This window comes from Mauremys reevesii, linkage group 10 (genome assembly GCF_016161935.1).
Source record: "Mauremys reevesii isolate NIE-2019 linkage group 10, ASM1616193v1, whole genome shotgun sequence".
Taxonomy (NCBI): Eukaryota; Metazoa; Chordata; order Testudines; family Geoemydidae; genus Mauremys; species Mauremys reevesii.
In genome coordinates, this window is record NC_052632.1 from 66,461,449 (window position 1) to 66,486,458 (window position 25,010).

Sequence of the window (25,010 nt, forward strand, 5' to 3'; positions counted from 1 at the left end):
TTCCCACAATCTCTGCTGCCCATTGGAATTCTGGGTTGAGATCCCAATGCCCGATGGGGCAAAAACTGTGTCTTGGGTGGTTCTGGGTACATGTTGTCGGGCCCCCTGCTCCCTCCCTCTGTGAAAGCGACGGCAGACAATCGTTTCGCACCTTTTTTTCCTGGGTTACCTGAGCAGATGCCACACCATGGCAAGCATGGAGCCCGCTCAGCTCATCATCACCGTACATCTCCTGGGTGCTAGCATACGTGGGACTGCATTGCTACACAGCAGCACCTCATTGCCTTTTGGCAGCAGACAGTGCATTACGATTGGTAGCCATCATCGTCGTATTCCTGGGTGCTCTTTTAGTTGACCTTGGTGAGGTTGGTCAGGGGCACCTGGGCAGACATGGGAGTGACTCAGTCATCTTCCCGAGTATCCAGGAGATGACGATGGCTAGCAATTGTACTGCACTGTCTGCTGCCAGCCTAAGATGTAAAAGATAGATGGAGTGGATCAAAATAAGAAATTGACCTGGCAATGTGCACATCATGCCGATAAGCTCTGCATGGTCACCTGTGCTGATCAGCTCGCCACGCTGTCCAAACAGGAAACGAAATTCAAAAGTTCGCAGGCCTTTTCCTGTCTACCTGGCCAGTGCATCTGAGTTGAATGCTGTCCAGAGCGGTCACAATGGAGCACTCTGGAGGCCAATACCGTCGAATTGCATCCACACTACCCTAAATTCGACCTGGCACGGCTGATTTCAGCACTAATCCCCTCGTCGGAGGTGGAGTAAAGAAATTGATTTAAAGAGCCCTCTAAGTCGGAAAAAAGGGCTTCGTTGTGTGGGCGGATCCAGGCTTAAATCAAAGTAATGCTGCTAAATTTGACCTAAAATCGTAGTGTAGACCAGGCATCAGATACATCAAGTTTGATTCTCCTCCTGTTTAGAAATTGTCAGCTTCATAGCGGGAGCAGGAATCACGCCAAAAGGGGAAGGCTCTTCCCCCTTAGTTGTGCAGATTATCTTGGTGAATTCTCAAGGATTGAGAGAATTTTCATGCTATTTAATGATGCCTCGTGAAGCTGGCTTTACAACAGCACTTTCAAGATTTCTTCTTTAATCTTGGATTTTTAATCTTTACATATCTTTTTCACACTAAATATTAAGTAACATTTCTGAAACAGGTGTAATGGGGACAGGAAACTGCAGCATTTTTCTGCAGAGATACTTTTAAAATAACTAGTTAGTGAAGTTAAAGGTCTCAGTATGCCAGTTGAGTGAGAAGATGGCTGTTGTGAAACCAGCACAGAGAACAATTACCTGTTTTTGGTTGGTTGGTTTGGGCTGGGCTGGTTTTGGGTTTTTTGTTTTTGTTTTGTGTGGTGAATTTTGCTTTTTCATTCACTACTTATCCATTTTGTTTCCTCAGGATTGGAACCTGACCTGGCACACAGAAAATCCAGATTTCACGAAGTGCTTTCAGAACACCATCCTTGTCTGGGTGCCTTGCATTTACCTGTGGGTTTGCTTCCCAATATACTTCCTGTACCTCCGTCATCATGACAGGGGCTATATCCAAATGTCACATCTCAACAAAGCCAAAACAGTAAGTGACTTTTACTTCAGAGTCTGTGCCATGTATTTGGATTTTTTTGGTTTTATTTTCAAATACACCTCTACCTCGATATAACGTGACCCGATATAACACTTATTCAGATATAACGTGGTAAAGTAGTGCTCCGCAGGGCGGGACTGCGCACTCCGGTGGATCAAAGTAAGTTCGATGTAACGCGGTTTCACCTATAACACGGTAAGATTTTTTGGCTCCTGAGAACAGTACTATATCAAGGTAGAGGTGTGTATACTAAATTGACTTTTTGTGTTTTTAAATGGTTTAACTCCATGAAATGTTTGTATTGGGATGGGATCCATACATACGATTCACTTGAATTTAATTTCCAAGTATTATGCTGTCATGTCAATGGGCTGCCTGAGAATAAGTTTGTCAGGTGTAAAAAAGCACATATCCTTCAAGGTCCTTGCGTGTGTGCTGATACATGTTACTGGCCCTTGAATACAGCCCCCACAGCGTGCCCTGTGCCTCGAAGTTGGGAAGTACCACATTGTGTTGGCCAACTGGATCCTGAAGCTTCAACCCTAGAAATGAAAGGATTTTATTAAACTAATCAGGTTTTTGACCATCTCTTAAAGTATGTGAAATAGTCTCTCTTTTTAGAATAATTGTATGCATCCTGTTCCATTTCTCTTGACCAACTGGCATTTAACAATCTTTTAACAGAGTTTGTTCCTCTGTAAAACAAGCAAGAGCCTTTGAGAGGAGTTGTGGTACTTTAATGTGTATTTTTGAGGATTTCTGCCCAGTTTATAAACCTTCAATTTAAGAGTTTCTTCCAGCCTAAATTGAGATATACGCCAATCTTTTCTTCATAAAATGTTAGTGTGTGATATGATATTTAGAATAAATTTGAACTATATAACACAATCTAAAATTCTCTCTCTTCATCGGGAACCTACAGAGAGAGATTATCTTTTTACCTCATGTACTACGTATGTTGTATACAGTTGGACTAATTTTAATTGCCTAATAGGACCACACACATGGGGCAATTGCATTGGACTGTGTATGTATTAATTTGTTGTACCAAAAGACGTTTTGTTACACATGGTAAGAGTTCACTTTCAATATTTATTCATACTTTTATGTTCCAGGCCTTGGGCGTACTATTGTGGATAATCTGCTGGGCAGATCTTTTCTACTCTTTCTGGGAAAGAAGTCAAAATATTTTCCGACCTCCAGTTTTTGTCATTAGCCCTACAGTTTTGGGCATAACAATGGTAAGTATAAATCATTCTACTCAGAGTCCTTCTGTGATACAAAAACTCGACCACTAATCTATCTTTCTCAACTGTACATATTGCCTTTTTTGTGGCTGCTTAGCATTTTCATTCCATTAGGTACAATAATCATTTACAGATTTCACTTGCTGCGGAACTGAAATGCTGATTTTTTTATTTATGTCAAGCACACTTTGTGCTGAAAACTGCATATCAGCATGTTGAGACGCATACAGGCTAGTTCTAAGACATCTACATTTCTTTGGAGGTTAGAGGTTCCATTTAGTCATGCACATGCTTGAGAACTTGATTTAATTCTGTGGACCAGTAACTCCTAAATAGAAGTTCTTAAAACCATAAAATAAGTCAAGAGTTGCCAACATTACTGAATTTTAAAAACAAAACTTCAAATTGTATGCGTATTTGTAAAGACCCTTGAGTTCTCTGGGTCTGAGTGAACTACATGTGGTGTTTATGCTCAAACTCTTGACGCTGTGATGGAAAGTGTTAAAAGTTAGTTTTCTGTGGACTAGGTGCTAGATGTCCCAGACTGCCTGCCTGCTGGGAAGTGTAGGTACTATCCTGTTAGCTTTTCTTAAAAGCTGCCTACATTGTTCTTCTTCAGGAAAACCTCTCTTCAGTAATCAGCAAGTTGATTTTTTTTTTTTTTTCTTCAGCCCAGGTTAGAAGTAATACAAACTTAAAACCCAGTTAAAACAACACACTTGAAAAGAATAACCCAGGCCCATACCTGACCATAATTTCATGCAAGGTTAATGATGTGACTAAAATGAGAACCCCTGGACCCATTGTAAACGTGCTTTATGCCACATGAGGGCTACATGAGTTTCCTAAAATGTACAAAAGTTCTTCTAAATAGAGCGTGGAAATGGAAAAGACAAACATAAATCACATCTGTTAGTGTCACTTTATTTTAAAAAGTGTGAAAGAGATGATTATTTAAAGATGAACTCTTGCTAAGTCAGCTTTCAAGTGCTTAGCCCTGGGAAATCCCTTGGAAAGGTTAAAAATCTTCAAATTAGACATGGCTGTTAGTTGATTTGTGACACCCCCTCCCCCCTTTTCCCCCCTTAAGGAGGCTTTGAACATATTTTGTCTGGTGCTCTGCTTTTCCCCTCTCTGTATTGTGCTTTTTAAACTGATGCCCTTTGGAGTAGGAACTAGCTTCCAGTTATGTTTGTTGTTTTTGTACAGGACCGAAGACATTGAGACATAGTTGGAACTTCTGGGTGATACTGGAATAGAAACACTAAAACATGGTTTGGGATAGACATGCTTGTGCTTCGTATATTGCGCTTGCTTTGTGTATCATTTTATTTTTTAACCTTTATGAACATAACCTGCTTATGCTATCTTTTTATCTGTCTAGTTGCTCGCCACATTTTTAATACAATTTGAGCGAATGAAAGGAGTCCAGTCTTCAGGCGTAATGTTGATTTTCTGGTTCACTGCACTGTTGTGTGCCACAATAATTTTCAGGTCCAAAATACTGCACGCCTTAAACCTGGTAAGTGATTACTTTTCAATTGAGGTGAGTTAAGTGCTGCAATAGCAGGGGCTACTTGTTTAATGATTTAATCTGTAGTGCCCACCAGTGCTGCTTAAGACATTGAGTGAGTTGATGATCCATTAAATGTACCTTCATTCCTGAGCTTTTAAGGGCCGTTAAGTCCATGCTTTGTTTACTTTTTATTTAGTTTTCCATGTTTGAAACTAATCAAAGGTTTGATGGTCTTATAAATGTTGGCAAGGAAGTTTAAAAGCAAAACAGTTTTACTGGAACGTCTAGAAACATTCAAAACCTATTTGAATAGAATGAAGGAATGTATGGTTACATCTGAAACAATGCAGGCTAAAGTTTAGTTCTTTTTCCTGTTGATTATACAGAGGATTTCCTGAAGCACTTGCTTTGATGGTCGCTCTGTTTCATACGCCCATTTGGTCAAAGTGTTACCTTGTATAGTTAGACTATTTTGAATCTCGCTGGGGTTGGGCTTTTAATAAAGAAGTTACCCTTGGCTAATTCATTAAATTGTAGCACTGGCTGAAAATGGAATGTAACTTTCTTGAAAAAGTTTCTCAACTTTGTGAGGTTTTTGGAAAACTTTTGACTGGCGCCTATTAAATTGGTATTGGGTTTAGTAGTGGCCCTGTGCTTTCTTCAGCCTAAGTTGTCTCTACTTTCTTTGAGAGTGTTGGATTGAGCTGTTTTGTGCACAAGCATAGGAAGAGGAGGCTGTGGTGTCTGAACACAGCATCGTGTAGTGGACTAATTTTTAATCCGGGCTCTGACACTTTCTTCTCCTGCGGGCTTGGCCAAATCACTTACTACTATGCCATGAAACCTCTGGTGACTTGATCCTTGCTTTAAACTGGAGTGAATTGCACAGGTGCAGGTCATGGCTTAAATACCACATGTGTACTAGGGAATTGTACGTGTGGCTACACCAGTGGCTGAAAACTCCAGTGTAGACAAGGCCTTGGAAGAAAAAGAGTGAGAAGCTCAGGAACTCTGTTTGTGGTGTCCTCAGATTAACCTGGTGCAAAAAAGCTCCCCGCTTCTCCTCCACAAAGATGAAACTGTTTCTCCTGTAATGTTTTGCATAGATATGGAGAGACAAGGTGGATGAGGTAATATCTTTTATTGGCCCACCTTCTGTTGGTGAGAGAGAGGCAAGCTTTTGAGCTTTACACAGGTCACCTGAAGAAGAGCTCTGTATAAGCTTGAAAGTGTGTGTGTGTGTGTGTGTGTGTGTGTGTGTGTTTCTCTCGCCCCCAATCTCCCAACAAAAGTTGGGCCTGTAAAAGATATTACCTCAACCACCGTGTCCCTCTAATATCCTGGGACCGACATGGTTATAACAACAGAGCATTGCATAGAGATGGCCAGACATTCTGTTTTATCCAGGCGAGTCCTAGAATGTTGTCAGCAATGCATTTAGCCTAGAATGCCCAATACTCTCCTGAGGAATGCTTGCTGCACAGAACCCACCTTTTGCTTGGTTGATAAGAATATTTACTTCTTCTGATGCTTGGATACTTATTTCCAAATAAAGGCATTTGGTACATGGTCACTTGTTGTACATTAAGCAGTTGCTTTACATCTTCTAACCAGAATATCAAATCTTTTTTTTTTAGGGTGCTGAAGTTGATGTATTTCGTTACGTTACCTTCTACAGCTACTTCGTCCTGGTGCTAATACAGCTTATACTGTCCTGCTTCCCAGAACGACCGCCTCTGTTTTCTGAAACCGTTAATGATCCTGTAAGTGTTCAATAATGTTTCTACCCAGGAGGAATAGACTGGAATTTAAAGTGTCCTACCTGTAATACTGTTTACAGTGAGTCATTGGGCCTGATTTTGGAAGATGTTGATTAATTCAATTCCCATTGAATTAAACTGCAGTAGAAGGCACTTGCTGTTCACTATTGAGTTGATTTGTGAGTGAGGGCATTTGACACCATGCAGGATTAGGTCCACAGCATGCAAAGATTAGATGGATTTTTGTAAACCATGTCAAAAGTTTGAGACAGGCTGGTGGTGGTGATGGCTAAATGGGAGGAGACTGCTTTAGCTATCCTGGAACATGGATGGTAGAGGTAATATTTTTTTCTGGTAGGCACCGGGTTTGATTCTAAGAAAAATACTGCATTGACACAGCTGCTGTGGTGTAAAGGTTTATTTACTTTTTATCTTTTGTATGATAAGCCTGCATTCTGCCTACAGGAGATAAATATTCTACAACGATGTGTAAAATGAGGTAGGTGAATATAGGCGATGAATGTATTTGCATCTGTTGCAGCACATAAATTGAAAGATTCCTCAGTTTAAAATGTCACACCTCCATGGAAAGAGTAGATAAATATAGTTGGGGTGGTCTGTACTTTTTTTAACTCTACCCAGCGCTTGCTTTTTGTTACTTGAACAACAGTTTCACGTATGTTTAACTCTGAGTCTAACTCTACATGTCAGCTACGCAAAATGGATTTTCAATGATAAAAGAGCATTTTCTTCCTTTTGCTGCCCTGGTTTTGGCAGCACTTTATGTGGTGACTCTGAAGATATAGGCCTACTTGAGAGAGGGAGGAGGTAGGTTACTGTGTGGCTCCAGCTACTGGAGACTGTTATGTGTTTGTAAAGTGGAAATACTACGGGCCTCTTCTGTGAATGGAAGTGCTGCAGTCCTTGAGCTGGTAATGGCTGATGTAGTACGTCTGAAATTGGTGAAAGAAGGAATTGATATCACAGCTTACTATTTTAGTTGCAAACTACAGCAGTTGCCATCTTTAAAAGTTGCCATTTACCAGGTTACCACAATTACTTTTTATTTTAAATGCAGGGTGTAACTGGTATCTCAGGTACCACCCTTGGCAAGTGCCGACTTCATATGTCTTGATGGGGGACATGCTGCTGATCTTTTGAGGTCTCCTAAGCAGACCAGCTATCCAGGTCTTTTAGTCACTGTGACCACTTCAGAAAAAGAGATCAGGATAGAGTAATACAGGTGGATTAAATGTCTGTTGCCATTAGGTTTTGTAAAAGGCTGAAATTGTAGCACTAGATGGTGAGCATGAATTGTGTCTAACCGAAGGACTAAATGCCATCATTTTGTTCTCTTGTCAACTTGAATATCTGACAGACTGTGCTTTGGAATTGTGGAAATATTTTCTTCTCTGCTTTGGTCACAGTTGTCGTGTATAATACTTTCAAAATCTTTTCTCATAATCCAAGCACTTTAAGAATGTACATGGTAATTAGTGTGCAATAGGTGTTAAAACGTAAACCTATTTTTAAAGACGATTCTCTTTTTGAAATACTGTAATGCATTGTGCATATAAGTAAATCACTTCCATCTTTATACAATATGTATTTCTAACTGTCCAGCATTCATTGAAGGGAAAGGTTCGTAAGTCCGTTGAATAATTGACAATACTGAAATTGGAAGATATCTGTAAGCATGTGTAGTGGTCCCTTGCTCTCAAATGGGGGAGGGAGATGACTCTGCTTCACTACAAGCAGACAGTAAGTCACAGTTTGTAGGGGAAACACTGCCCCTTTGGGAGGGGCAGAGCCACAAGCACCCTTTCTGTCTGGGGCCAACGGTAATTAAGTCTATAAGGGAGCTTCAGCTCGCTGGGCAGGGCACACACTAGACAAAGCAGTCTGGGGTCTGGCGTTCTGGCTCCAGTGAACAGACGAACACAGGCCTCTTGAGCCTCAGGTGGGGAGGATGCCACTCCAGATGTGGGGTGGCAGCGGGTAGGGGGACATGGTCCCAGCCCAGGGCCCTAACAGTGGCAGAGTGTTCCGCCCCGGGTCAGCCTGGATCCACCTGCAACACACTGACTCACACTCCAGCAGCAGAACCGTACCAGATTATGGTTCCCCTGGGCTAATTCCTACTGCAGTCTGGGTGTCGGGCTCTGCAGTCCAAAGTCCTCTGTCTCCTTGGGGGTACTCAGCCACCGGCAGTCCCCACAGCTCCTAGGGGCATTCATCTGACAATGGTCCTGGTAGCTCCTCAGGGCACTCTTCTGTCTCCTCCGGCTGCAGGGCACAATTCCACTCGGGGCCTAGTTCAGGATCCTGTTTGCGTTGTCTGCTCCCTCCGGTGCTTCAGCACCAAATGAGTGCCGGGGCTCTCCTTTTATACTTCCTGTCCTACCCTGTGACTTCTGGTGAGGGGGCGGGGCAGAGTGGATTTAGTTCCGCCTACCAGGGGGAGTGTAGTGGTCCCTCACGCTCCTGCTCGGTGGAAGGCCACTCTGCCTCACTACAGCATGGATAGCAAAGTTTCTTATAAAATATTTAGCTGGTGAAACGTTGGAATTGATTTTGCTATATGTTTGGTCTTACAGAAAAGTCACTCTGCTACATTTCTGTGTTTGTATAAATATTTGTCATTTGGAAATATATAAAAAGACCTGAAGCTAGCTTTTTGGTTTTTTTGGTGGGGTGAGGTGCATATTTATTAGAAAAACTCAGTTGACTACTGAGCATTTTTACATACCTTGTTCTAATCGTTGATTTATACCTCTCTGTTCTATTTGGCGGCAGAAGGCTAATTTTTAAAATTGGATATAATTTAAGACTTCAGAGACACATGTGGGTTTCTCCAGTAGTCTGTGACTAGTTTAGTTTCCTCCCTGTTTGTGTTAATAGTATACAACAGAGCCTTGCCAGTTAAGACTAATGGTTGAGAGTGTGGGCCCAATCCTGCAAATTGCTGAGTGCCTTAGCTCCCATTGGCCTCAGTGAGAGCACTGAGCAGTCTGAGGTCCTAGTACTTCATGCACAGAATTGGGTTCTGTGAACAAGCTTGGAATTTGGAGGTGGGGGGGAGAGGGGGGATGCAAGGGTAGCACATACAATCACAAATGAACTCTGGAAATCCATTTAACAATTGAAATTTAGTTGTTACAGTGCTTGTATATTATGTAGTACAGTGGCTCTCAAAAGTTGGCAACCTGAGGACCCCCTTTTTGATTTAAAATTTTGCACGGACCCCGAAGAACCCTGTTCAGCTCCAGGCCCCACCCCCACTCCACCTCTTCCCGCCCTGCTCTTCCCTGCCTCTTTCTGCCCCCTCCCTCCCAGTGCCTCCTGTACACCGCAGAACAGCTCTTCTGCAGCGTTCAGGAGGCACTGGGAGGGAGGGGGAGGAGTTGATCATCGGGGCTGGCAGACCTCCTGGAGTAGTTTGAGAAACTCTGCTATAGTAGCAAGTTATCCACCCATTGTAACAGTCCTTGGGGGTGCTTTATATAATTCATAATGCATCATCTGCTCTCACAGCCTGGAATGGTTTTGAATTTAATACTAAATATGAAAAAATGTTTTAGGGCTACTAATTTCATCAATACTCGAATGTTTATATTGTGTTCTAGACTTTTCTCTCTACAAATCAAGTTCAGCACTTGATAGCAGGAGACCTTGTTAGCTGTCTAATGCAGAACTTCCACTTACACGTTAGGCTAAGATTTTATCATGGACATTTTTAGTAAAAGTCACAGACAGGTCACGGGCAATAAAGAAAAATTCACAGAAGCTGTGACCTGTCTGTGACTTTTACTAAAAATATCCATGAGAAAATGAAAAGGGACTGGGCATCAGCAGAGTGGCTGGAAACTCAGGGGCTCCCACAACCCCATGTGGGCTCAGAGCTCTGGGGTCCCCCTGCCAGCAGCAGCGAATGGGAGCTGCAGAGTCCCCCTTCCCCAGCAGTGGGAGGGCTGCTAGAATCCCTCTTGCCCATGCTCCTCCACTCCCCCCTTGTGTGGCATCTGGGGGCTGCAGGGGTCCCCCTGCCCCTCCCCTGTGGTAGCTGGGGGCGGCAGAGATCCCCCTGAGCGCCCTGCAGCCCACTGCCTCAGGTGGTGGGGGAACCTTACAGCTCCCTGTCACTGTGGGAGGCAGCAGGACCCTGAAGCTGCCAGAGCTGAAGTCACAGAGGTCTCTGGAAGTCACGGTGACTTCTGCGACCTCCGTGACACAACCGTGGTCTTACATATAAGTAGACTGCAGAGATACACAGAGAAAATCTGATACTTTCTATATGCTTCCTTTAAAACTGCCCTTTTTCCAGGAATGCAGAGTGCTTCAATTGCTTGCAAGTATCATTGTTTTTGATCTGGCAAAGTGCTAGAAGTGTTTAATACTTGGGAACTGTCGAGTTCCTTATCCCTCCCCCAAATGCTGTCTGTTTCATACATAAATATGCTATTTTATATTTCTGTCTGTGTGCTTCTTAACAGTATTAATTTTTCCTGTGTTAACTTCAATAGATTACCCCCCCCACCCCCAAAGGTTAGCTGCTCAGTCATTTGAAAGGGAGAAGAAATGCAGTTCTGTTTCATGCTACTTTGTTCTAACATTTTTAGAATTCAATTTAATGGAAAAGTTAGTGAAACAAACATGAGACAAATATTAATCCTGAAAAAATTCAACTCCTGTATTTTTACATCATCTCTGTAATGGTGACAGATGACTTCGTAGCTGAAAGTGCATGAGCTGCTCTAATTTTATAATACACGTATAATATAATTTTATAATTATGGTTATTAGTTACATGCGCCAGAGGAGTGGCGGACTGTGCATTCTTGATACGCTGATGCTTGTGTGTGTGTGTGGGGGGGGGGGAATAGAGGGAGGGGAGTGTATAATCTCCTCTTGAATCTTGCACTGAATCCACAATATTGCCTTTGAAATTCTTCCAAGATTCCTTTTTAACTTAATCCAATTTTTTTATAAAAAACTAGCGAGGGCTAATGTTACACTTAATATAAACGGATAGAAAACCCAAACTAGGAATCTGGTGCTGACTTTGTGATGAGTTAGAGAGTGGAGACCAGCATAACTCCAATTGTGATATTTCTATTTGGAATTTGCATATGTGGTGTACAAGAAAACTTTCTTCATGGGTAACTTAATTTTCTCTGACCAATTGCCCTCTTTCATTCCTCAGGCTTGGGCCTTTTGGGGGCGCAAAACCATGTTCTAATGTGGTTCTCATTCTAAGAAGCCAGCCCTTCTTGTTTTCACAGACTTAATGAAAGTCTGCTAGCTACTGGAGGGCCGTGTGTGTATGCAAGTCAGAATAGTTGACTTTAAAATGGCCATCCTCCAGTGACTGCCTTAGTTTGAAAGGAGTTGATGGGTTTCAGACCACATCACCAAAATCACCATCACAAGCTGGATTGAGCAGTACCCTAGTGGATAGTCTTAGAGACTAAACTCTCAGCCCTCTAAGGGCAAATGTCAGGATTCTGTGCTGCTGGCCAGTGCTGTATGTCTTGTTGATTAAAGGCCTATAGTCTCTAGGGCAATCAGTTTTGACACCTTTTGCAAACGCTGCAACTGCTTAAACATACACTTTCTCCTTGTTTTCAATTAAATTTGCCTAATTTTTAAAATGTGTTTTTTAAAAATGGAAGCATCTAAGCACCACAATTCCATCATTCCATTGTAGGTTTTCCCTACAGCTCCACCCCGTCACCAGACTGTCTAAGCATTAGGTAGCCTGTCTTCTGCTAGTTACTGAGAAATAAAATATAAGGTTCTACTTGGTTATCTAGAGCAGGAGTTCTCAGCCTTTTTCTTTGAGACCCCCCCAACATGCTGTAAAAATTCCATGGCCCACTTGTGCTACATCCACTGTTTTTCTTCATGTAAAAGCCAGGGCTAGCATTAGTGGGTAGCAAACAGGGCAGTTGCCTGGGATCCCATGCCCCTGAAATATGTATGCGGCACCCCCACCAGGGGGCCCCAGATCCCTGGTTGAGAACCACTGGTCTAGAGGTATGTGTTGTGAAGTTAATGCAACTTCTTGATATTGTGCGAGTGTATTTTGCATTCGTCTGCATCAGTGAAATAGGGTAATGCTATTGTGCTCCATTCCAGTAAACCATTGGCATCCTTGATGTTGTGCTGTACCCTGTGAAGAATAACCTGCTTCAGAAAGGATGTTTAGGTTAAGAAAGGAAGACATAGTGGTGCTGAGGAATTCTTACAATAAAGTTATAAATTTCATAATGATAAAAGTAGTATTTTTTTTAATTGTTTCAATAGGTTTTATTTACATGACTGTCATCTTTCTCCCTCCTTTCCTTTAGAATCTCTGCCCAGAGTCTAGTGCTTCGTTCCTTTCCAAAATTACATTCTGGTGGATTACAGGGTAAGAGAATAAGTCATTGTATAATGCAGCTATCAAGTGTCAACCTATTGTGCTTTCAGAAGATACTCAAGGCTCTCCTGACCTGTGGAGTTTTACGATTGTTCAATAGACACTTAACTACAGGAAACTGATAGGTGGATAATTACTTTTATTTTCTAATGACAGGTCTCTTCAATCTCTTGAATTCTGCTGATGTTGCATATTTAGCCTCATAAACATATACCATTAAATGATGCATTTTAATGTTTGATGCATAGGAGTGGTGGAATGGAAACAAACGTATAGTATCTGTGAAGTATCAGAGGGGTAGCCGTGTTAGTCTGGTTCTGTAAAAGCAGCAAAGAATCCTGTAGCACCTTATAGACTAACAGACGTTTTGCAGCATGAGCTTTCGTGGGTGAATACCCACTTCTTGCATCCGAAGAAGTGGGTATTCATTCACGAAAGCTCATGCTGCAAAATGTCTGTTAGTCTATAAGGTGCCACAGGATTCTTTCCTGCTCTTATAGTATCTGTGTCATTTTGACTGTTGGAAGATTAGTCTATAATCTTCTTTTAAAAAATTTCTCCTGGTTATCTGTAGTTGCTTCGTTTTATTTATCTTCAACTGTGCTTCCTTGTATTGTGATCAAATCCGCTATCTCAAGCTACATGGTATCGCTATTTGGATGGGAGAGCACTAAAAGCATTATAGGTGATTAAGCAGGTGGTAACTTCTTTCTTAATCAGGACTTGGCCAGTGTCTCAGCATGGTCTTTAGGTGAAAGTATTGCCCTTTAGGTAAGAGTAAAATGAATTCTGTTGTTCAGTTTGAGTTTTAATTGCATTGCTAAATTCCAAGTGGGATAATTTCATTCTGCTTCCTAAATTCTCCATGCAGTTTCACTTAAGCATTATATTGCTATTTATCCTAATTACTGCATCTCACTTCGCAGCTGGCTGCATTTTGAGGGTGGATAAACAGTTCTCTGTGTTATGAAATTAGATATACAGGGTATAACTTGTTTTGGCACTCTCTAAAAGATGCTGATGCTGATTCTTTCCAATATAGGTTGATGATTCAGGGATATCGGCGACCATTGGAAGCTAAAGACTTGTGGTCATTAAACAAAGAGGACACATCTGAGGAGGTAGTGCAAGGTTTGGCTAAGTACTGGGAGAAAGAGTGTGCAAATACAAAAAAGTAAGTTCAGTTATGCTAACAGTTATTAATACAAAGTGGTAGCTAATAGAATATAGAAAACTTGGATGGCGTTGGTCAAGATCCATTTTAGTCAGGAAACTTTTCCTGAAATTTCATTTATGTCAAAACTGAATATAAACGGGAAACTATTTTTTTATTTTATTTATATGTAAAATAATACGCGTGAAAGTAAAATAAACCGTTAACACTGAGAAATAGTAGTGAAGTACAACCGATTGATTACACATTATGCTAGTGTGCTTTTATCCAGTTGGTTAATTCCACTTGTTATGCATATTATGAACATGTTACAGAAGTCCTTGACAATCAAAGTATCATAAAGGGCCTAATGAATCCGCTTGTCCATTAATGCCTCAAGGATACCAGTGGCTAAAATCTGAGATTTAATAATCTGAGATTATTAAAGCTCATTAGACGTTTTATTGAATAAGGATCGAGTATGGACCTCAGGATTTGCCCTTAGGTGCATGGACACGGAGGAGCAACCTTGTGAGTGTTTGTTTCTCAGCTTGCAAATGGACTACAACCTTTGCAGTATTCTATTTTTGTTTAATTTTCAACCAATGTTCATTTTGTCTACAAATTTTTCTCATACCTACGTCATCACTGAAGTGACTGGCCAGTGAAGGAAAAAGCTCTAAATTCATATGTTGTTCTCAATTTAGTTAGGTGTATAACAGGAGTGCTGGAACAGTTTGTATAGTGGTGGTGCTGAGAGCAATTGAACCAAACTATAAACAATGGAAACCACTTCAAGTCAGGGGGTGCGACAGCACCCATGGTAGATAGTATGCACAGAAACATAGTTTTGCATACAGCCTCTTCTCAAATACTGGGAAATATGGTTTGGCATACACCAGATGCATCAACTTAACTATAGTTTTGTTCTACTCATTAGGGATGATTTAGCATAATAATTATTTCTTAGGTTGTAAACCCTTAAGAACAGGAACTGTGTCTACCAACTCTATTTGTACAGTGTCTAGCACAGTGGGACCTTAATCTTGACTAGGATCTAGGGCTGCTACAGTAATATAAATAATAAACTCATGTTTGACTTTGCAACTCACATATAATTGTACACCTGAGTATTCCATAGCTGTAGGATGTGGTTTTTAGAAACATTTGTCCCAAGGAAAAAACAAACAAACTAGGCTTCTGAAGTGCTGCTCAATTAACCAGAAGCTAGTAGCTTCTGATAAACAGATCCCTCCATAACATTGTGAAACACTGGGTTACCAGTCCCAAAAGTGGCTGGTAAACTACCATCTCTGATGCAGGGACACTTGGAGCTACTGAAAGGAATGATGGCAAATATCATGATGACTGCAAATCCCTGTGGTGGTGAGTATCTAAGGGCTTGTCTGCATTACCCGCTGGATCGATGGGCAGTGATCGATTGAGCGGGGGTTGATTTATCGCATCTAGTTTAGACGCGATAAATCGACTGCCAAGCGCTCTCCCGTCGACTCTGGTACTCCCCTAGGGTGAAGGGTGGAGGCAGAGTTGACGGGAGATCGTCAGCCATCATCCAACCACTGAGAAGACACCACCCTAAGTAGATCTAAGGACGTCAACCTCAGCTACATTATTCATGTAGCTGAAGTTGCGTAACTTAGGGTTAGGTTAGGATTCCTCCCTCCCTTCCGCCCTCCCCCACCCCTAGAGTGTAGACTAGGCCTAAGGCTATGTCCACACTCATTGTGACATGTAGAGTACATGCACAATTACATGCTGCAGTGGAAAGGCTTCAGCTGTAGGGAGCTGCCAGAGCATTTCCCTGCTTGCTTCCCTGCCACTGGAGCCTTCTCTGCTGTCTCCCCTGACAGAGCCTTTCCCCATTGCTGGAGTCGTTCACTGCAGTGGGAAAGGCTCCAGCAACAGGATGTTATGCTGCTAAAAAATAAAATGTTAGACATGGGAGGCATGCCTTGGGCAAGTAGATAGTCTGTGTAGGGTATATACCCTGGGATTCAGCTGTGTGGGGCACTCTACTCTTCTGTACCCATCTAAGTTACACCTCACTTACTACACTGCTATTTAAACCCGCGATAGCTGGGCATGCAGTGTTTGTACTCTGGATGTCGCACTAAGAGTAGACATATCCTAAGCTACTCTTTCTTGGCAACTGGAGTAGACTTCTTATTTTAAGACTCTGCATTCTTATGTTCAATTTTACAGAAGACTCACTGTCATTAATTTTAAATAGCTGTCAGTGCAATTTAGTAGAATGTCCTAACGATTTAAAGAAATGTTTCTTTATTATTGTAGGCAAGCCATAAAAATGGTGTATTCACCCAAAAAGCAAATGAAATCAAGCAACTCAAATGGCGATGTGACAGAAGAAGTTGAAGCTTTGATTGTAAAACCATCTCAAAAGAACTCTGCCCCTTCTCTGTTGAAAGCGTTGTATAAAACGTTTGGACCGTACTTCCTCATGAGTTTCCTGTTTAAAGCCTGTCATGATCTTATGATGTTTTCTGGCCCGGAAATCTTAAAGTAAGACTTCCTTTAATGCCTTCTTCAGTTTCTCTATTTATACAAAATACCTAGGTAGATCTTTGATTCCTTCTCGCTATTATCATCAGGCTACTCTTCCTTTAGCTGCGACAGCTGACAAGTTGCTTCCTTTTGCACTAGTGTTTCCATGCAAATGACTTTGCTTCGCTGGTTTCCCATTTGGGATCTAGCATTCCAATTCCCTTCTGATGCTCTGAGAGTGACCTTTCTAACTCTAGGAAGGTCGGACAATGGAAGTTTAGATGCAGCAGGAAACTTGATTCATCTAAGCTAATGTTAATCTGTAACAGTTCATGGGATCACAGAAAAGGTCAAACGGCTCCTGAAGCGAAAAGTAATGCTTAAAATCAGTAGCTGAAGCAATGAAAGGGTGAGGGGAAAAGGTGTGCTCGTATAACGTAAGGGAAGAAGTGGAACGCTAAGAGGAAATGATGATGTACCTTTAGTTTCAGTGGTGATGAAACAATTCTGAGGCAGTAGCTCTGAGTCAGTGCTGTATTCTGCTCATTCTCTTTTTGAGATAGCCATGTGCCTTACTAGTGATACCTTCTAATATAGGTCATCTCGGATGTACTGACAGAAGTTTCTGAGAAAGTTTGGTAATTCAATATTCCAGATTATAGCTACGGACACTCGGGAATGGGGTCCCCCATGCTTGTGGGATAGGGAGGCGGTGTGAGGAGGGGGAGTTCGGGGGACCTCTCCAGTTACAAAGTCTGGGTAAAACTCTTGTGATGTGACTGAGGCCACACCCTAGTGTTCCTGTGTGTTTGCTATTACCAGTTTGTTGCGTTCTGTTGCGATATCCTGTGACCAATATGTCTGGAATAATCTAGTCATTGTTTGGAAATTTGATCAGCTCTGACAGTGTGCATTAACCTTGCTAAATCCTCTCTTTGCAGGTTGTTAATTAATTTGTGAATGATAAAGATGCCCCCAATTGGCAAGGCTATCTGTACACAGGGCTTCTGTTTGCATGTGCCTGTCTGCAGACTCTGATTCTCCACCAGTACTTCCATATTTGCTTTGTTACTGGAATGAGGCTTAAGACAGCTGTCATTGGTGCAGTCTATCGCAAGGTATGCATGTTTGAAATGTTATATCATCACCAGAGTAACGGTACCTCTGAAAATTGAGGCAGGGGAGCTGCAATAAAATCTTAGTGATGAACTTGAGTAAATTACATAATTTTAACTAGTTAGTACGCTTTGCCCAGGCTGGTATCTAATGGTAAACAGAATGTCAGAGACCTCCTTCAGCCCACAGCTGTAAATTAAAGATCCTTTCAGTTAAGAAGCTGCTTTTATTGATCATGTACAACAAAACCCCAACCTATTTCACATCTTATCTTGGAATGGGAACTAAACTTCCATCTGCACAGAAGTGGGACAGACGTCAGTAAAATGAGAGGATTATTAGCAACCAAGCAGGCACCAGTCTGCACAACCTCAGCCTGAAACAACCTGCAACTATTTAAAAAAGCTTTAGACTAGCTGCTCTGCAGGAGGTGAGGCAGGAAAACACATGACAAGAAGCCAGCACTCAACCCCCGGCACTAAAACCAAACAAGCCCCAAACAAAAACAACTTGCTCATGTTTTTAACCCTGATTAAAACTGTGTATTCAGGATACAGTGCTTTTTAGGCATGCAGGAAAAAAGAAGTACTGTATGTAAGAGAAGCATTGCCTGTGACCACAAATTAAACTAGAGGAAAAACCTGTTCATGCTGCAGTACGAAATAAAGGCAAATTGTGAAGCTGTTTTGCCTACTATAGTCCAGTATCTTCCTTTTTATCTACACACAGGCATTGGTTATCACAAATTCTGCAAGAAAGACGTCTACTGTTGGGGAGATTGTAAATCTAATGTCTGTGGATGCTCAGAGGTTCATGGACTTGGCTACGTATATAAACATGATTTGGTCTGCGCCTCTGCAAGTTATATTAGCATTGTATTTATTATGGCAGGTAATTATGTCATGCTTCTTGTTTTCCTGTTTAATTATGGTAAGTGAATGCAGCTAGTGGCCAGGTGTTTTCCTCTGAAGTTCAAGACTATAGATAGCTAATGTCAAACCATTGGAGAATATAGAAGAGGGGAGAGGGAGAGTGTGCTACTGCATGGAGAACCGTTGAGGGCAGTATGCTGCCACTGTGATGGAAGAGAGGGAGGCAGAGGGCTCTCAATTGCAAATCTAGCCCAAGCCTTCTCAAGTACCATGCTGGGACAAAGCCTTCTCTTAGCCATTCCCTGTGTAGAAAGTTGGTATCCTGTCAACAGCCCTTCCTCCACTCAGCAGTCTTGGGCCCCAGTGGCTGGCCAGCTAAGCAACCCTTTCATGTGCCATGTGAATTTGGGCGTCCTGTGCTTCCAGAGCACCTAGTTAACTGTTGGGACTCTGCTTACCCTGTGTCACTTGGTGGAAAAGTGGGCAAATGAAGGATCTCTTTGTTTGATTCATCATCCCAGCACCCATCATGCTGGGATAATGCCTGCTGTTTCTAGTCCAGGCACTTATCAGAAGGGCAGCCCCGGTTCTGCTTACAGCCAGGAAGCTAAGGCAGAATCTTAGAAACTCATCGTCCTATATTCTACTTTGAAAGAATAGCACCAACAAAAAGTTGAGAGGCATATGGGGAAGGACTTTGCATTTTAGCTTTGAAGAAGCAAAGATAATAATTATCTGCATATGTCCTTAGTCAAAAAAGGAGGGGGGGGAAAGGGATAGAAAAATTATATATATACATAGGGTTTAGACTACATAGAATGCTTTGATATAAGATCTTTAAAGGTGTATACTAACATTTTCTAAATAACAAGTGTGTGTGTTTATAAATGGGTTTTTTTTTTCTCTTAGAATTTAGGCCCTTCTGTCCTAGCAGGTGTGGCTGTCATGATCCTTTTGGTTCCAGTAAATGCTGTGATGGCAATGAAGACAAAAACATATCAGGTATGACACTTCATGTTTGTTTGTATGTGTATATGCTTTAAGACATGTTACTATTTTACTGTTCTATGTGACCCATTCAATTCATGAAAGTTTATGCTTACTATTCAAATTCTTGTCCTGTGTGCCAGGGTGTTTTTATAATGGGTATGTGCTCTCTGACAGTAACCTTCCCACCAGTGACTAGCAAAGCTACTGCACAGAACTCTTCCAAAATAAAAATGCACCAGTGTCCTGCAATGTTGTGTTGCAGTGTGGTTTTTTTAAGCCACATCTAAAATGCCTGAGATGATGGATAAAATGCGTGCTGTTAAGTGTTTAAACTGGCTTTTAGCTGACTCTTCTAAGAAATGTGTACACCAGAGTGTTTGGATCGAGTGTATTAATGAATTTGGGACACCTACAAGCATCCCAAAGTTAAGCTTAACAGAATTGCAGAATTACTCTTCTTATGTTTGTTGTCAGTCTGTTAACAAACCTCTTAGAATACCCACAAAACTCCTTGACTCTCTGTTTTGGTTTTCAAACTAATCAGGTCAAAGAATACAGATCCATTTGATTATGGTTATTTTTTTTTCTGTGAACTATAGTTTGAAAATTTAAGCCCAGAATACGAAATAGCTGAGATTTCCCGGGTATCAGAGTCTGGTTACTGTGCCTAAATGTTGACCCTTAATAGGGACCATTGCATTGAATCATATGACCCTGCTGCCACCCAAATAAAGTGAAACTCCTTTGCATTTTGCACTTGCATAATGCATTCATCCAAGCCTCTTCAAGTGCCCCATTCCACGGATGAAGCTTCCCCACATTCCTTTGAGGAATAGTAGATAGATATTTTCCCCATTGTATAGATGGCCTTTATAATGAAAGTAATACCTGTATAATGTACTTATAAATAAGGCACAGATGTGATATGTGACTGGCCCAAGGTGACATAATATGAGTCAGTGGCAGAGCTGAGATTAGAACTCAGAATTCCTGACTGTTTTATACTGAATCACACTTCATCCGTGCCTAGAACTGTACATCTTTTCAAAGGTTCTTTTCCTTAATTTGGAAAGGCCTCGAGGAGGAAGGAGGCTTCTGGAGTGAACATATAAATGTAGCCTCATGGTGTAGTGGGGAGAAAAATGCTCAGAAGTTTAAGTAACAAGAAGGGAAGGTAGGTTTGTTCCTGCTGCTGAATGGAAGACATGAGCTATGAGCCAACAGGAGTCTGAACAGAATGAAAAGTGTGTGGGGTGGCCAAGGGCTAGATACAAATCGTATATCATTGGTGCTCAAGAGTATAATGGGGTTACTTTTTTTTAAACTGCATTTTGTACATAAACGCATAGACTTTTTAAGGCCAGTAGGGACCATCGAGTCCCTAAACTCTACAAAGATGTCTATGACTTTATTGGTGTGAAATTGTTTTTTGCCTTTCCTCAAAACCGCCCCTAATTAGTTAAAATGTTTAATTCTGCAGTTCCGTATTTGTTGGTAAGGCGGCACTTTTGTTGTTCGCTTGCATTTGTAAGTGATCTTTCCCAATAATAATTCACCAACACAAAATATACAGTTAAGAAATTTGTATGGGCTAAATCGGTTTATTCAAACGGCTTTGTAGACATGCCAGGTATTGTGCTATGCTAATGACCTGTTTCTTTGTAATGGGATTTTAGGTAGCCCATATGAAGAGCAAAGACAACAGAATTAAGCTGATGAATGAAATTCTCAATGGGATTAAAGTGCTGAAACTTTATGCTTGGGAATTAGCCTTCAAAGAGAAAGTATTGGGGATCAGACAGGAAGAGCTGAAAGTGCTTAAAAAGTCTGCTTACCTTGCAGCAGTGTCTACATTCACTTGGGTGTGCGCTCCTTTTCTGGTAAGTAAAACAGGTTTGAAATAGTGCTTTGCTGGGTGGTAGAAGCCCAAAGAAACAGTGAGAGCGAAGTCCTGTTTTCCTGTTAGTTACTGTACTGATCTTTCACTGTTCAGAGAACTCAGTCTTGTAAACAGAACTCTATCCACCGCAAGATGTAGTTCAACAGTCAACTTTTCAGCACTTTTTTAGAAAAGTTATTTCTCTACACTTTTTTTTTTTTTTAATATTAACAACCTCCTCCAAGTTAAACATTTCCTGACTTTAAGGACTTCCCTTTACATTAACATTTATACTTTTGTAATTTTTCTGGAAAAAAATTACATTATAGAAGTGCATGCTACACAAATTCACAAGTGAGTGTTGATCAAAATGAATATTATGCATTTCCATGCCTACCACATACTATATAGAGATGTGTGGATGCCTCTTTTCTCCCACCCACACTGGTAAAGCTGATTTGGTGGAAGAGGGCTGTTCTGTAGCCTGGGATCATTCTAACTTTTTTAAAGAGATTTTGTTCCGCATTTAAATATTGTCTCTGACTATTTGTGGCTGGTTTGAATTTACACGGAAAAGGAAGAGAGGAGACAAATTGTATTAAAATTGCTTGTGGCCCTAATAGAACAAAGCGCAGTTGTTATCGTCATCTGGCAGAAGCAAACAAACCATGCCTACATTAGGGTAAAATATGTATGTTCCGTTTGAAGGTGTTTAAATGTTCTTTCCATTCATGGATTCCTTCCCTCCAAGTGCTGTTCATGTTTACATGACATTATAGGTATGAGAAAAGGCAGAAGATGCAGCATCCTGTGTAGGAAATGTCAGAAGCATTCTTTAGTGAACCTTTTTTTAAAAAAAAAAAAAAAAAGCTAAGATGGCTTTTTAAAAAGTTGATTTACTAGGTTCCTAAATACAGCTCCGCAGAGGGATTTTCCTTATTTCAATTTAGCTCTGTTGAAGCTAAGATGATTAATTTCTGTGGCCAACTCCCTAAACGCCTGGGTGTTACGAATGTTTGTCAGTGGGCCTGCTCGCATACAAGTTAAAGGGAGAGATCCCCAAGCTTCTACAAGAGCAAGATTTGACTCTTGAGGGAGGGGATATTTTATAACTTTCTCTTTCCCCAATTTTTATCAGTCAGGATAACAACTTACGAAGAACTATAGCAAGCACAAAGGATTTTCAAATTGGTTCATTTCTTTCTCATGCACCCTCTTCCTTTTTGCCCTGCTTTGTAGTTCTTCTGGCCAGGGCTCCTTATAAAATCGTTCAGTATCTGTTTCATGACACTGCTCGCTTCATTGTACCTTTTTGTGGCAGTGTGTGCTGATAACACTGTATTTTAGTATAGATTCCAGTAACATAGGAACGTGCAAACTTTCTGCCTTTAAAGTTATTGTTTGAACCCTTCTTTGTTTTTCATTCTCTCTGCAGGAGGGCTTTTTTCACTGTAGTAATCTGTCTGAATAAATGAACATATAAACAAGCTACTTTACCATGCACAGTTGAGTCAGCAAGCATAAGAAAAACAGTACATGCCTTCATAGCAGTTAAATAGGCTTTTACATAAGTTTTTAAATAGACCTCATGCAGAACTAAGAAAACCAATCCATTCACTGTGCATTAGGTAAATAACGTGGGGTTTAGTCTTGCCAATAATCTTACATTTATTTAGAACTTTCATGCCTCAAACTGGATAGCAGGTGGTGATTTTGCTGGGAAATCGTTATTGGGTCCTGCTGATATACTGAGGCACATGATTTATTATACCACTTTGGTATAAGGCATGTGGGAGTGGCTGTCAGGGAGAAGAGGAGCTAAAAGGTGACCTGAGCAGTCTTAAGGGAGGAATTTTAGTAGCAGCCATGCCTGGCTTTGTGCTAGTCTTTGTTATCTTATTGTTTTCTTTGTCGGTACATAATGCCTTGGCCATAGTGTTTTAAATGTAGTTATTGATGACCTAGTCAAGCATATCGTTTCTTTGTTAAGTATGCACACGGGTGCTGGAACAACTGGTATAGTGGGGGTGCTGAGAGCCATTGAACCAAATGGCAAAACCTGTATATGATGGAAACCGCTTCAAGCCGGAGGGTGCGGCAGCACCCTTAGCACCCCTCGTTCCAGCACCTATGTTTGCACAGTGATTCTTTTCCTGAACTGGGTGGGGTACTCAGAGACTTTAAGGTCAGAAGGGACCATTATGATCATCTAGTCTGACCTCCTGTACAACTCAGGCCACAGAATCTCGCCCACCCACTCCTGTAACAAACCCCTAACGTATGTCTGAGTTATTAACATCCTCAAATCATGGTTTAAAGATCTCAAGGTGCAGAGAATCCTCCAGCAAGTGATCCGTGCCCCATGCTGCAGAGGAAAGTGGAAAAACCTCCAGGGCCTCTGCCAATCTGCCCTGGAGGAAAATTCCTTCCTGACCCCAAATATGGCGATCAGCTAAACCCTGAGCATGTGGTCAAGACTCACCAGCCAGCACCCAGGAAAGAATTATCTGTAGTAACTCAGATCCCACCCCATCTAACTGTAGAGTTTTATTTTCTAGTATACTTAAGAACACATTTCTTAAATGATTCCTCTGCCCCCAGTTATGGAAGGTATGCTTGTGAAAACCAGGCTTGTTGGTAGCCTTCTACAAAATGTAGTGTGGGCAAGATCTAAGTCATCTTAGTTACATTAGCTGTGTGCCCACCTTCAGAGCTGTTCAGAAGTGTGGTACAGTGCAGTGGTTGTAACTAGCAGAGGGAAAAGGGGTGATTAGAAGGCAGAGGAAGCAAAAAATAAACATGCAACCTGGTACACCTGAGTTAATCAGCATATTTTCTTTTTCTGCTTTGCCATGTCTCAACTTTGTTCTGTAAAGAGAGTGAGACACTTTCTCAAAGTTTTCCAAGAGAAGCCAGCAGCTGTTGAATAACAAAACTGTTAAGACCCAGTATTTGTTTAGCAAAGATTATTTTCTTAAGAATGTTTTGGGTTTTTTTGTTTAATTGCCTTTCAGTGTGTAAATGTGGCTCTAGTTATTAGAGAAGGCATTGTCTTTGAATTTAAAAATGTAAGAGTAAAGAATACAGACCGTGATTATTCCCTCTTTGTTTTTAGGTTGCTTTATCCACCTTTGCTGTTTATGTACTGGTAGACAAGAACAATGTCTTGGATGCTCAGAAAGCTTTTGTTTCCTTAGCCTTATTCAACATCCTCAGGTTCCCACTGAATATTCTTCCTATGGTCATCAGCAGCATGGTACAGGTAAGATAATAATATTAGTGACTGATTAACTCAGTGATTATTTCTATATATAGTGGCTTTTTTGACGTCTGTGAATGCTTTAAAGCCTTACAGTCCTCTGTGCACATAGAAGTCTCTTCTCTCTACTCACCACTGAAATGCAGTCACCTTAGAAGGTAAAGTTTTTGGGTCTCTTATTCTCCTGTGTGTTTTGTCTTGGTCTGCACTTGAAAGTTACATTGACATAGCTATGTTGGTCAAGAGAGCTGTGCCAACATAACCCCCAGTAGAAGTGTAGCTACATCGATTGAATTGCTTCCATCGAGGTAGCCAATGTTGTTCAAAGAGGGGGTATTACTACACTGACAGAAAACCACCTTCCTAGGTGTAGGCTGCATTTTCACTGGAGGCAATGCCAGCGTAGGCATGCTGGTATAACCTCTCTAGCATAGATATACCCTTTGTACAGCACCTAGCACCATCAGACCCCAATCCTAGTTGTGCCCCCTGCATGTTACTGCACTACAAATAAATGCCTGTCTGTTTTTTCCACTCTGAGGAGGGGGTGGGTGAAGTGGCTTGTGGTGGCTGTAGTGGGAAGAATATACCGGATTTAACATCTAGTTAACAAAGCAAAATGAAACAGGATTTTTTATAAGCTGTGTGTAAAATAGTTTTTCAATTGTTT

At 41.3% G+C, this 25,010-nt stretch overlaps 1 protein-coding gene across 1 annotated transcript in view; it reads left to right on the forward strand.

The window, feature by feature from the left end:
* Positions 1-25,010, forward strand: part of ABCC1 (ATP binding cassette subfamily C member 1) — a 92,026-nt gene that overhangs the window by 35,417 nt on the left and 31,599 nt on the right. The window contains 13 exon segments of the mRNA XM_039491803.1: positions 1,419-1,595; positions 2,720-2,845; positions 4,236-4,373; positions 6,005-6,130; positions 12,478-12,539; positions 13,591-13,722; positions 16,015-16,242; positions 17,166-17,173; positions 17,176-17,342; positions 18,070-18,231; positions 19,122-19,214; positions 20,879-21,082; positions 24,197-24,343. Coding sequence (XP_039347737.1) covers positions 1,419-1,595; positions 2,720-2,845; positions 4,236-4,373; positions 6,005-6,130; positions 12,478-12,539; positions 13,591-13,722; positions 16,015-16,242; positions 17,166-17,173; positions 17,176-17,342; positions 18,070-18,231; positions 19,122-19,214; positions 20,879-21,082; positions 24,197-24,343 — 1,770 coding nt within the window.